Source organism: Onthophagus taurus, chromosome 6 (assembly GCF_036711975.1).
Source record: "Onthophagus taurus isolate NC chromosome 6, IU_Otau_3.0, whole genome shotgun sequence".
Classification (NCBI taxonomy): domain Eukaryota; kingdom Metazoa; phylum Arthropoda; class Insecta; order Coleoptera; family Scarabaeidae; genus Onthophagus; species Onthophagus taurus.
This window is the reverse complement of record NC_091971.1, coordinates 2,615,905-2,629,796: the sequence shown is the minus strand read 5'-3', so window position 1 is coordinate 2,629,796 and position 13,892 is coordinate 2,615,905. Positions and strand designations below refer to the sequence as shown.

Here is a 13,892-nt window from a genome sequence, read left to right as displayed (position 1 = left end):
TGCTTGTGATATTTGTCATCAAGGCCGAAATAAAAAGATAATCGACCAAAAGAATTAATTAATTAATAATTAAAAGGTAAAAACAAGAGTAAAAGGATAATATCTATTAAAATAAAAATGCTTTGAAACTGAACCGAACCCGAAAAGGCATCGTTAAATGCTCAGCCTGGAAAACGCAGGATAAACGCGTCATTTTGTTTTGCTTTTTCTCTTTTTTGGTCGTTGGAAGAGGAGATAAAAAAAGGAGGAGGAGGAAAACGAGAATAAGTTAGCTTTGTAAATTTTTTCTCAATTGCGAGGGATTACTGTGTCTAAAAAAAGTGAAATAATAAATTTGTATTATATAAAGAAAATTGTTTTTTTATTGATTTTGCCAATTACAAGAAAATTTTAATAGATAAGGTAAGTGCATTTTATTATTTTTGTTATACCTGACATAATGCAACTAATTTTGATCCATTTTTGCAAGTGTCTACATGATCAGTCTCGAGCTTTTTCTGTTTCTTTCATTCATAAAAAAATTACAGCCAAAGAACAACTTTCGTAGATGCCTGTCATGTCTGCGTGTCTGTAGAATAGATATAAGGTATGTCCTAACCGTACAAATTTGTCCACTTCATATACGCCTACACGACTTTCTGCCTTGCATATTCGTCCATGCACGAATTCGCGGACGCATTCAAAATTGTAAATAGATTAACATTAAATGGCATGGCAAAATGTGCTTGCCCCAGACCTGAGAATAAATTTGTCTGATCGCGGATGCGTATATAAACTTGATAGGTCGACTTTTGACAGTCAACAGTGTCGTTGGAACAAGTCTATACTGATATCTATCAGCTCGTTAAACCTGTCAAAGTTTTGACCCTTTTTATTGTATATGTACATAACTTTTCGGCTTTGTAACAGAAGTTACTTCTTGCCAGAAGATATAAGCAATTATAAAACCTAACAGATGAACTTTTTTCAACGAGGAGAATCAATTTTGAAGTTTCTATGTATGCATCTTGAGACAATATTAAATTGAAATATGTAGTAAAATTATTCGTGAAACTTGCGTATCTGATACTCGGAATGAGGAGTTGTGGTAGGCCGCAAGGACAGCTTATTTTGCGTGATTACATTAAGTTACCGATTACAGTATAGCAGTATGGTATTAGCTTTTCTCAATACTGAAATTTTCGAACATCGGGTTTAGCCGAACGTCTCTTAAGACGGCTAATCCCGAATGTTTCTAGTTCTAGGTCTAGTGTTAGTTCTAGTTTTAATTGTTACTCAACGTGAGATTGTTGTATATTCTTACTGAACTAAAACTAGAACTAAAAAGTTTCGGGTTTAGCCGTGCGTCTAATTGTCAATGAAACGTCAAATTAAATGTCAAACGAAAATTTTAAATAAAAAAATATATTTGGATTATTTACATGTTAATTAATTTATAAAAATAATAACGATAATTAAGTATAAAAATAATAACGATAATTAATTATAAAAATAATTTTATTAAATAACACCAAATTTTAATAATTAAACGTTAATACTAAAATGTTAGGTTGGTAAATATTTTGAACTAAAATAGTATGAAACGTCAAAATTGACATTTAAATGTTAATTATCTTTTTATAGGTTATGTTAAAAATCGTTATGTCATAAGTTATAAAAATCATCAAATTTCAGCAAATTTTTTTATATAACGGACACTCCATTCCCCGTATTAATTCGTTATATCGAGATTTGACTGTACATTTAATAAAAATAAATAAATAATAAATAAAAATAAATTAATTAACTTTAGTTCTCCACTTAAATAAATGTTGATAAAAGTTTTGATAAGATACCAAATAGCAAAACACGGTTGTAAATTAAATATATTGAAAAAACGTTTAAGAAATTAAATCGAATAAAACAAATTGATTTAGTAACGTTTTAATTTATTTCTTTTTGTTTTTAATAATCGAGTTTAAATCAAAAATTCTCATTAATATTAATACACCTCACCGTTCTCAATGAAAAACGACTACAATCTACTTAAAAATTCTAGGAAGTACACGTCCAGTAGCGTTCCCGCCGTCTTGTGTTAGTCACTCGGTTTCGTTACATCCGGTTTGGAGCTTTTTTTCAATTTAATCCAACCGGAAATGATAACAAATTCGTGTTTTAACTTTTATATATTATTTTTTAATAATTTCTGGTTACAAAATTTTTCCGCAAGCCGATAAGATCATAACGCAATCTTAAAAAGAATTACTTAAAAACAAGTAAAAGTAAACGGTTGCATAAAAAGGAAATAAAAATTCCTTAGTATTGAAATGAAATCCTATTTGCAAATTTAGCGTATTTAGAATAACAACCTTGAATAAATTTTAACCAAGTCGACTTTTATTTACAACATTATTTTAATTAATTAAATAAAATGTTTGAATGACGTATCACCATCTATATTCAATTGTAATCTATTCATTACGATATTGACTTTTGTGGGGGCGAGTTGCAACGTGGTGTATTGAAATAGGGTCGTCAAAGTATTATTATTTTGTTGGGATGAATGCTGGATGAATACAGATGGGGCAGAAACTGACACGAAAAGACTTTGTTGTTGGCTCTCTGTCTGGTTTTGTGGGCTACGCCCATGTCTGGATCGATGAGCCAGACGCTTCATTTGGAATTTTACTCAATTTTAACTGAATGAGTTTTAAACTTTAACTATAAAAGATATACTCCTTTTTACCCCAAAATAGTACAACAAAAAAATTTGGTTTTAATTAAAATTTCAATTATTTAATAAAATAAAACGATGATGTACTTAAAATATTTTCTGTAAGAAGATATCTTAATGGTTATTTGACTAACTCGTTAAACAACAACAACAAGATACGAAAGAAAATGGGCACTTCTTATCGAAGTCACGTTGTTTACAACAAACTTAATATCAAGAAGAAAAATTTAAAACTTAACTAATAAAGATATATGTATATAAAGTAAATAAATATAAATGATTTTTATTTTTATAACTTCTAATGACATAGCGATTTTTAACATAACCTATAAAAAGATAATTAACATTTAAATGTCAATTTTGACGTTTCATACTAATTTAGTTTAAAATATTTACCAACCTAACATTTTAGTATTAACGTTTAATTATTAAAATTTTATGTTATTTAAAAAACTAATTTTTTTATTTAATTATAGTTATTATTTTTATAAATTAATTAATTAATATGTAAATAATTCAAATAAATTTTTTTATTTAAAATTATCGTTTGACATTTAATTTGACGTTTCATTGTCAATATAGTTCTAGGTCTACAACATCTTTAAAGTTATTTAAAATTCGATTTTCTTTAATTTAAAAGCAAATAAAAAGTTAAAAAATAAAAGTTCAATGTGTTATAAATAAATTCAACAACCGTATTTAGTTACAAAAGTAATCAAACTTGGTATTCTTTGTTCAAACAAATCGAATGAATATTTATTGTTTACACCATTGAATATAAAGGATAAAGAGGACTTACCTTATTTGTTCAAATTGTAAAGGAGGTAAATGGAAAAGAACTGACAATGAGAAAAACAAAGTTTTATATTTGAAGCATTAATTGTTTATTTACACATTAGTAACACAGTTTTCATAAATTAAAAAACATGTACAAACCTACTAACTGTACAAATCTACAAAAAAATACAAATAATAATTATTAAAAAAATTCGACAATCCAACATATTTTCTACAAACACAAAAGTTACACAATAAGCCCTCTAAATACGTTCTTTTTTTGTTCTTGTTTTGATAATTTTAAAAAATAGTTTTTTAATAAAAATAATTAAATAAAATTGTTACAGAGGGATGTAATGTTTATACCTACAAAAATATATGTTACAATATACTGTGTGAATTTCTCCGTTAACTCTGTATGTTTTATTATTATTTTTTTAATTTTTTTTTCATCACTAACTTTGGACAACATCGGCAAAAATTGTAGTTTTTATTCTAAAATTGTTTTTTTTTTGTTTAAATTTTTAGTATTTAGTACGTGAAAGTGTTTTTTTTTATTTTTAATACGATCGACTACTTGAACAATACAAAAATTTTTCGGGGCACTTTTTGTGAACGATACTCCTTGTTTATAATACTTTTTTTTTGTAATTATTTATTAAGAAAAGCGGTGTGATTATATTACAGTTAATTTTTTTTTTTTAATTACGATTATTTGGTTTTAGTCCGATTTTTTTTTCTTTACACATAGATCAACTAGTAGTAAGTAAGAGTGCTATTTTAAGTAAATAGTACGATTTTTTTTCGGTGTATTTATAAAGTGCATGATTTCATTTACTTTTTATACGATTTAGATTTTTTTTAGATTTTCGTTTATAGTTTTTTTGTGATTGTGATAATACATCAAGATTTTATTTAAATATCAAAATGGAGAAATTAAATATTTAATGTTGGTTACACATCACTATGAAGTTAGCTAATTTTGAAGGTTAAGTGTCAAATCGATACCAAAATATTTTTATCGCCATAAAAATAGTATGAATTAAACAAAGTAATTATTTATTTAACGAATATAATATATGAATAATATTTCTACAGTGTTTCCCCAAAATACTGGATATATTCTTTAAAATTGATTTATATTTGATGTCATTTGATTAATTTTCAACCCCTAAGCGCTAGCCATCATTTTATTAAAAATTCAAATGATAATGTACCTACTTAATGTAGCACGTCGTTGGACAGAATAATTTATGCCAAATTGATTTTTTTAAATTGGTTCATAAATAACTAAAATATTTACTAAAAGTGAGGTTATGTGAAAGTCTAATTGTCAAATACAAATTATGACAGTTCTGAGGCTCACAAAAATTTATAAGGAGTTTTATTTTCTCAAATAAACATGATGATATGTAACTAGATGGTGTTATGCAATAATGAGTCAACTCAGATCAAGAAAAAATATTAACTTGCAAAGTGCCTTTCTAATTGTAAGTGTCTTTTAAAAGTAAAATTATGCGCTATCTAGTGAACACATTGTGAAGCCACATCATGTATAAATCCAATTTATTACTTTGTAGGAGATAAAATAGGTAATAAATAATATATTAAAGAATAATAACCTTTACAAGTAATAATATTTTTAGATAAGTAACCTTTAATTCTATTGTATCAAATTTTTTAACTTTTAAATAGTTTTTTTTAAGTGCATGACAGATGCAAGCACCAACAGAACTTACAATCATGCTGTGAAAGCGTTATACAGGATAATGCGACAGAGGTTCAGGTAGGAAAACTCACAACTGATGCTTGATGATCTCTCCAACAATATTCAAAATCTATATCCACTCAACCTTAAAACATTGGAAAATGAAATGCAACCCGATGGGTGTACACCATGCTTTTCGCGGACGACCAAATAGTTTTTGCAGAGGACGAAGAAGATATGAGATATATGTTAAATAAAGTAGAAGAAGAATACAATATATGGGGCTTGGAAATGAACAAAGATAAGACCCAATACATGGTAATTGGTTAGAAAAAAATAGATCCAGGATATCAATGTGGAGATGAAGAGGAGATTTTTAATTACAACATATTTGTGATCAAATAAAGAATGTAATAGTTACTCTTATATAAAACCTAAAATATACTTCAACAATTTTAATAACCTTAAAGATCTAAAGGAGAAAATTGGAATTCAATCAATCACCCCGGAAATGATAGAAAACATTCAATAAGCCTCTTTGTTTCCCGATTAGGATATTGCCTCATCGTTCATGGACACCAATTAAATATTTATTATCGTTTATTATTCGTTAAATTATCTTTTAAATTTGTTGTTTTAATCATCATTTATTTATATTTTTCGGCTTCTGTATATTGTCTACCTATTTATTTTGTTTAATTGTGTTTGACAATTAAATGTTGTTTTATAATTTATTATTTTAAATCGACTCGCATCGTTGTTTATTCGAATAACAAAGTTTTTTTAATTTTTAATGTATGGGGTGTCATCAAATAGAAATCAACTCTAATTGGGAAACATTGCATAATGATATTTAAATAAATCTTGATGTACGATGCATATTTTTTCTTATTTAAAATAAAATCGATGTTAATGAAGATCGATTTTTTACAAAAAACACTGTTTAGAAAAAATGTGTAAGTTTTTAAAGAAATTAATTTTCTTTTAACACTTTATTTTGGGGATTAAAAATTTATTTTATTTTAATGAGACACATCTCTATATCATTTTTTTTTCTCTTATTTAATAATTTAATTTTATTTTTCTTTAAAATTTTTTTTTATCGTCTTAATAATCGGCAGTATTTTGTGCGTTTCAACAAAAAGTGTTTTTTACTTCTCTTCATTTTTGATATGAACCACGTAGATCTTTTACTTTTACACAACCATTTCTTTTCGCCATCGATTTTTTCTCACCTAGAAAATTCTTCGCTGAACTCTTCAGCAACAACAAAAAAAGGAAAAACCTCTTGGTTTCCTTCTCAGAATAGAAAATGGGTTGAGAGTTTTCACTCGAAATACAGTTTAAAAGATGTTATCCGTTCAATCACCTTTAGGTATAACATTTTCTTTTCTCTCGTATCTTTTAAGTTGAATAAAATCGTTTGTATATTGTCGCTAATATTTAATACCTGCGTTATTTTTATTTTTATTGTTTATTTTTGAAAATGTTTTTTTTTTAATGTAAAAAATCCTATATACGACGAAATCTATGTGTTTTATTATTTTATTTTTTATTTTAAATACCATTTCTTTTTAATAATTACATATTAATTCGATAATAATATGCAAAAATTATACAGACATTAAAAAGTATCTACAACTATTTATAATGTAATAATTATAATTTTATTGATGTAATTATAGTTTAATTATAACTTTTTTGATGATTAAATTGTATAAAGAGGACAATATATTAAGTAAATAAATAATCGATCAATATATTTTTTTAAAGATTCGCAATTTTTCTTATTACTCGTTTCTTTTTTTTAGTATAACTCGAGGTAACTAATTTTTATAAATAAAAACTTACTGGTTAGTGGAAATGCAACAAAGACAACCTGTGGATTCGCAATTCTGCGTGGATTATTGTTGTTCTAAAGAGTAATGTCTCGATCTCTTCCAAAAATTCTTGAAAAATCCTTTTTTCTTTTGGTTTTCTTCGCCTAAACAATCAAATAAACAATTTTTTTATTTCCCCAGAGAACAACAAAAAACTAAGTAAATAAGATAATAAAAGCGAAAGGTCATCGTTTATTCGTTGATAAAAAGACACATTCGCGCAAATAAACTCTAAAACGAGATGAAGAAATTTATCTTACAACGATTCTTATCTTAAAACAATTTCTTTGTATTTTCTAAGTTTTATTAATCTCTTTGTAATACTTTCTAAAGTACATACTCATTTAAAAACATGACTCATTTGAGGACTAAAGATTCTTAGAAACTCAGTACATTTAAAAATCTATTTTTAAACTTTTTAAAAGAACTCGTCTTTAGTGGGGGCATTTAGATACCTTAATCTAAAAAAAGAACAGATTACAAGAGTTCTAAAAACGTTTTTATCTATTTTTAAACATTTCCCCAAATATAACAGTTTCAGTTCGAAAATAAGCCCCCGCAAAGGACAAGCGAGGTCTTCGTCTTTCTCTGTGGTGTCGTTCTTGAACGAACCACATGGTTCTATTTTTAGGCATAAAGAAAAAATTGCGTCTGCGTTGGTCTCAAAAAAAAAGGATAATAAAAAAGAAATTTGAAAGCCAGACTAAAACAAAACTTACAACATTAATAAGTTATTAAAATAATTTTTATTATTTAAATAAAATGTGAGGTTATGTATTTTGAGGTTTTGAAATTTATTTATTGAATTTCTCAAATATAATCGCGTTTATTGACAAAAACGTGTGTTATTATCTTATTTTAACAAATACTGTTTATAAAAATAAATATAAATTGTTATAAAATTCCTCTTTTATAAATCAGATGAATTTGAGGTTATGTTGCTTTTAAATTGTGATGCATTTCCAAAATAATAAAGTTATTTAATGATGAAAGCTTGCTTTTTCAATACTTCGCTGTTAAAACTAACGCTCATAATAATATTTTATTTTAAATATTAAAAATAACCATTAATTTCAATAAAATTATGAAATTTTTTATATAATTTTGAGTTGGTAGTTCTGAATTCCTAAAGAGACATTACATTTCAAGATGTCAATGTCAAAAAAGTTTTTGACGATTTATAAAAGTGAATTTGTGCATGTGTTTAAATTGATTTCAGGTAAGCTTTAATAAGAACTTACTTTTCACTGTTTATTTAAGCCCGTTTTCTGTACTATTCCTTAATAAGAACATAAAATCTTATTGTCATTAGATGTTAATGAAATAAACATTATTATGGAGAACATATCGATTTCCTCATAATTATACTTTCAAAATTTAAGCTCATAATAATATTATATAATAAACCATAAAAATAACCACAAATTTTAATAAAATTAATTCATTTAGGGAATTGTTATGACATTATTTTAAGTTGGTAGTTCTGAATTAACTAACACATTAAATTTCAAGGTGTCATTGTCAAAAATTTTTATTATTAAAGTTTTTTTAACGATTTTTACGTGGATTTTTCCAGATTGTTTCAATTGATTTCAGGTAAGCTTTTATAACAATTCCCTTTTCATTGTATACAGAGCATCTCCACTAATGATTAAATAAAACATAAAAACTTACTTCTAATGTAACGAAAAATAACATGGGACTCAGATAATTTTATAATTATTCAGATAAATAAACTGCATCTTATATCTTCACAATTATAGGGCCGTAAATAAATAGAAAATACACAATTTTAATTAAAATAATATTTAAGGTTATGGTGCTTTTAAATTGTCAATGTAAATTGACAAGTAGAATTTTAGATTAAGGTGTGCCAACTTTCTAATAATTAAAATAAGAATTTTAGTGTTTAAAACTATAAATAACTTGCTTTATATATTGCAGAAATCCTATTTAAGCAACGTTATCCTTTGAAACATAAAGATCAAAAAATTATCATAAATTAGATATAAAAAATAAATTTTAATGATTTTAAGATGACAATTGTGGCTTGACAGTTAAATTTTGATACGTCAAAATATATTGTGTACATTAATTATTTGATTTTGTCTTTTAAGCCTTGTAAGTACACCCGGAAGTAACAGATGGTATGAATATCGTTTAAGAAAACACCAGCAGTGTTTAATTTTTTAAAAGAATATCACTTGTGTGGTTGCATATTGTGTTACATTGTTTTCTTTTAGATACGGGCATTAAAACCATCTTGTAGACGAGACTTTAAACTTTTAAAAAGATAATTGTACGAAATACAAAGAAGACTTTGTTTTAAAGATTATTTACTGGTTCAATGTGGTTAAGTTTTTCACTGAGGTTCGATTTTACTGCTTTAAAGAAAATAAACAATTTTGGGGGTTGCGGTTAAAATGTCTATTGAAAGGGAACCAGCATTACTACTCCACCCACAACTTTCGCTTATTATTGATCCTGTCGCACGGTTGGGAGGTGGGTGAACGAAATCGGGGATGTTAAACTGGAAACAAAGGATTTCTCGAACCCTAAACTGAAATTTTGACCCTTTTATACATCCGGGGAAGAAATCTTTTTTTTCTTCATACTGTACCCGTTTTTAAAGGACATTTTAAAGTTGTTACTCACCGCCGTTCTCGTGAATCGTTGGGGATACCAGCTCTTTATCTTTCTTGGGTTCTTTTCCGTTGTTTCCTGAAGAAAAAAAAAATAAATAAGGAAAAACACGAAATGTAAATAGACCTTTTTTAGATTAGGTTTTATCGTGTTCAACCAAACTTCCTGTTTTAAGAAACTAAAGGTTTTCAACAAATTACTTCAATTTAACCAATTTATATAAAAAAAAACAAAATTATTTTTAAATCTTTTATGATTCTCTTAAATTTTATTTATAGAAAATTTGTATTACTCATTTCAGTATTTTTCCATAGATAAATCATTTATTATGTTATTTAACGCTTCTTATCTCTGTGAATTATACGATAAAAAAATAATATAAAATAATTTGATATTCAAATTGAGTCATACTTCTCAAAGATTTCTACATACCAGCGGTATCTTACGGTGAAAAGTTGAACTACACATACCAACTATTCTTTTTATTAGGATAGGAAACTGTATTACCAACATACGTCGGTAAAGTAGACTTACGTTTAATTTTTTTAAAATATAATTGTAACTAACCTTTTCGAATTAATAAACTAGTAACTCTTCTTAAAGCGTCTCTGGGAGATCGTTGAAAGAATTTTGGTGTTAAATTCGGTGGTAAAGTTAAAGGTTTGCGATTTCCATCCCAATGATTTTGTCCGGGTGCCAAACGGTCTAAATGTTCAATGGAAGCTGGTCTTCTTTGTCTATGTTTAGGATACCATCCCCGCCCGGGACCACCGGTTAACCTCAACAATTCCCCGCCAACAACTCCCTGTTCTAAGCCCCTTCTATAACCTCCAGTAGAAACGGTTCCTAGTGTATGAATGCTAGACATAGTACTACTTTGGCGTGGTGTGGTTTGGTTTCCGGGGACGTCGGGAGCTCTTCTATGTGGTGTTCTGGGAATATCACAACCGCGAGCGAAAATTGGGGTTTCCGGTAGAGAACAGGAAGTTTGTAGGAGGTGTTCTTCTTGTGGGGAATGAGAGGAACGTTTTTGGAAGGTTCGACGTTTATCTTGTAGTTCTATTGGTAAAGTGCGACGTTCTGAGGTGGTGTTTCGGCTAAAAGAGCGTCGACCGCGAGTTCCAGCATCCATAGATCGCGATTTTAAACTATTTGATAAGGAATTTTGATGTGGAGGAATGGTTGGTGGCTCATTAGGCAAAGTATCAGCTCTTTTTGAGTTAGATTGTAGAATTTCGGAATATTCATCATCTTCTTCAACCGGAGAAGGTGGTAAGGGTGGAAATTCATGTTGAAGCACCTCAACTCGTACAGGAAAATCAGCTGAATTAGAAGTTGTTATTTTACTTTCACGATGAGCAATTAACATTTCTTTAGCACTTTCTGATTTTTGTATGGGATGTTTACGTGGTCTATACGGACTGTTTTCAATTAAAAGCTGTCGATAGTAATCTTCAGAACGAATTATCTCATCGTGGCTGTTAGATTTTTGTAAATCAATAAGTTTTTTCGATTTATTCGATTTTTTCTTTTCGGCGCTCAAGTTTTCTACACCATTAAGTTGTAATACGCATTTATCATCTTGTAAAATACTGGAAACTTCGATATCACGCCGTTCTAAAAGCTCTGAAATGTTTTGTTCGATTTGTTTTAACGGTGACATTTCCGAGTCGCTGTTTATCTGTGGACTTTCCGTGTCTTCTTCCTCCTCAACGGTAACGGCCAATTCCCGTCTGGGTGTTAATTCTTCGGCATTTAAACTTGGTAAAGATACAACTCTAACAATTTGTGGTACCGCTGTATTTAAATCGGCGGTTGTTTCGTTAATCGGTGGGGTATAATGTTCGATGACTCCTTCTTTAATCAATGATTTTATATTATCAAATGTTGTGCTGTGTTTTCGAAAATCTTGATAATATTTACTTGGTGTGCTCGATCTGGAGCTTGATAAATCTATGCTCAATCTTGATGGAGATAAATCTTGGCTCATTCTGGAATTGTTTAAATCAAGGCTAAATCGACTTTTTGGCGAATTTAATTCTTGACTCATTCTAGATTGAGAACTTAAATCAACACTGTATCGGGAATTTGGAGTGTTTAATTCCCGACTTAGTTGCGAATTTAAATCGGTTGAATATCTCGAATGTGGTATACTCAAGTCGGAACTTAACCGAGAATTTAGAGAAGAATTTGAGTTGACAGAGCTTCCCAATTGCATCAAAGCTTTTCTATCCTTTTTTCCTCTTCTTATTATGTAAGTACTAGTACCGGAAATATTACCCAATTCGGGTGGTAAAATAATATGATCATCTGAATCTGAAAATGGCGATGTAACTTCATCTTCAGTTGTACACGGTGGAGGATCAGGCCAATCATCAAATTCCTTCAACCGGTTTGGAATTGAACTCGTACTGGAATGCGAACCGCTTTTACGCCTTCTTCTGCCAATAACTTTTGTGCTGCCGGGGGTCATTAAGGCATCGTCCGAGTCCAAAGGAACTTCCCAGGCGATACTAGCTCTTTTATTCACAACCGGTGGCGGAGGAGGTAACATCTCTTCTAAAGAATCGTCCGAAAAATGTTCATCATCCGCCATTTCACTCATTGGTCGACGAGCTTCCTCGAAATCACTTGAAAGATTATCCTCGCTACCCCTTCGACGCACTTCTCGGTGACGTTCAATGACTGTTGGCACAGTTCTGGGAGGAACTCTCGTTGGCGATGTAATTGGAAAGATTCCATGTTGAAATGGAAGGCTTCCGTAACGATAGTTGGGAGGCGGCGGCGGCGGTTGTAAATTGAAATCGTTGCTTTCCCAACCGTATGGACGTTGATGGCGAGTTTTTGGCTAAAAATAAAAATTAATTTTAATTATTGTATTAAAGTTATTCGCTTAAATTTAAGTGGTTATTGGAAACATTAAACATTATTCTTTTGTATGCAGGTACAAAGAGCCGAGAACATTGAGGTTGACTAAATTACCAATTTATTAATTTGTGAGAGAAAAATCTTATATAGCAGAAGATATGGATCTGTAATAGTGGTATATATCATAGTGGTTATGGTGGCATTACCCTACATTTAGACTCCAGCTTTTTACCAAAGTGCTGTAGAGATTTTATGAATTAAAGATTTTCGCTGGAAATGAGAAATGGTAAAAAAATCCAAATTGAAGACTAATAAAGGAAAACTGTTTAGAAAGATGTGCTTAGCTCGTTACAAGTTATCAGGATGTATCTCAAATGAATGGTTATCTCCTAATGTCTTGGTCAATAAATGGCAAAAAAACAATAAGAAATAAGCTGAGTAGCCAATCCGTCGACTTTAACTTTTTTTATGTTTAAGATGAGATGGAACTCATAGCTGGTAACTGACTTAAGATGGGCTGCAGAATCTGCTGAAAGATAAGAGTATTGACACAAAAAGGACAAAATTCCTCCATTACAATTCCAGTTAATAAAAGTATATCATCAGTCTGGATCTTCGACCCTCTACGCTTCTTGATAGTATCAATCTTTTGAGGATTCGGAGCATGCTCCTCTATCACAACATTAATGTATCAATTCTTTTTTTGTCTTGCAATGGCATTTTAGAGAGGTTCCATAGAACTCTCAACAGTGGTTTTTCAGTCCTATTTTCTTCGGATGTCGCTCTCACTTAAACCTGTGTTGTCAATATATGAGTCTAGGTACATAATTTGGTCTACAATTTAAGGTTTAAGGCTGTGGAAGGGGTAGCAAAAAATGCCAATATTTGGACATGCAACGGGCAGCGTCATTTACAATATAGAAAAATAAATAATAATGGAAAAGAGCCAAAACGCACAGCACAATTTGAGTTAACCGGGAATTCAAACATCACTGGTCATCACGGCATCAATCTGAAACTACTTGCCCAGTGGTTTCAAGTAAAAGTTTAGCATCGCAACTTTCGTTTAAGTTCATGAAACTAATTGCTCTTCAACCAGAACGTATCCAAATGAAACCATAAAAGAAACTAAAAACTAAAATTAGAATGCGTAGCGAGATAAACTTTAGATGAGTTGTGACTAAGTTTAGCACCTAATTAACCAAAAAAGCAAGAATGCTTTACTAAACGCAACTTTATCAAAGGAACTAAAGGATCTGATCCGTAAAATTTAGAAAGCCTTTGTGATTCAAACATTTTAACG

The 13,892-nt window shown here is 29.3% G+C and overlaps 1 protein-coding gene across 5 annotated transcripts in view; it reads right to left on the bottom strand.

Annotated features, from left to right (window-relative positions):
• Positions 1 to 3,573: 3,573 nt before the first annotated feature.
• LOC111424720 (uncharacterized) overlaps positions 3,574 to 13,892 on the bottom strand; it is a 74,283-nt gene continuing 63,964 nt past the window's right edge. For all 5 annotated transcript variants that reach the window (XM_023058365.2, XM_071197108.1, XM_023058363.2 and 2 more), the window contains 3 exons: positions 10,289 to 12,569; positions 9,734 to 9,799; positions 3,574 to 7,182 (listed from right to left, as the gene is read on the bottom strand). In XM_023058365.2, coding sequence (XP_022914133.1) covers positions 7,103 to 7,182; positions 9,734 to 9,799; positions 10,289 to 12,569 — 2,427 coding nt within the window. In that variant the 3' untranslated portion in view covers positions 3,574 to 7,102. The remainder of the gene's footprint in view (positions 7,183 to 9,733; positions 9,800 to 10,288; positions 12,570 to 13,892) is intronic.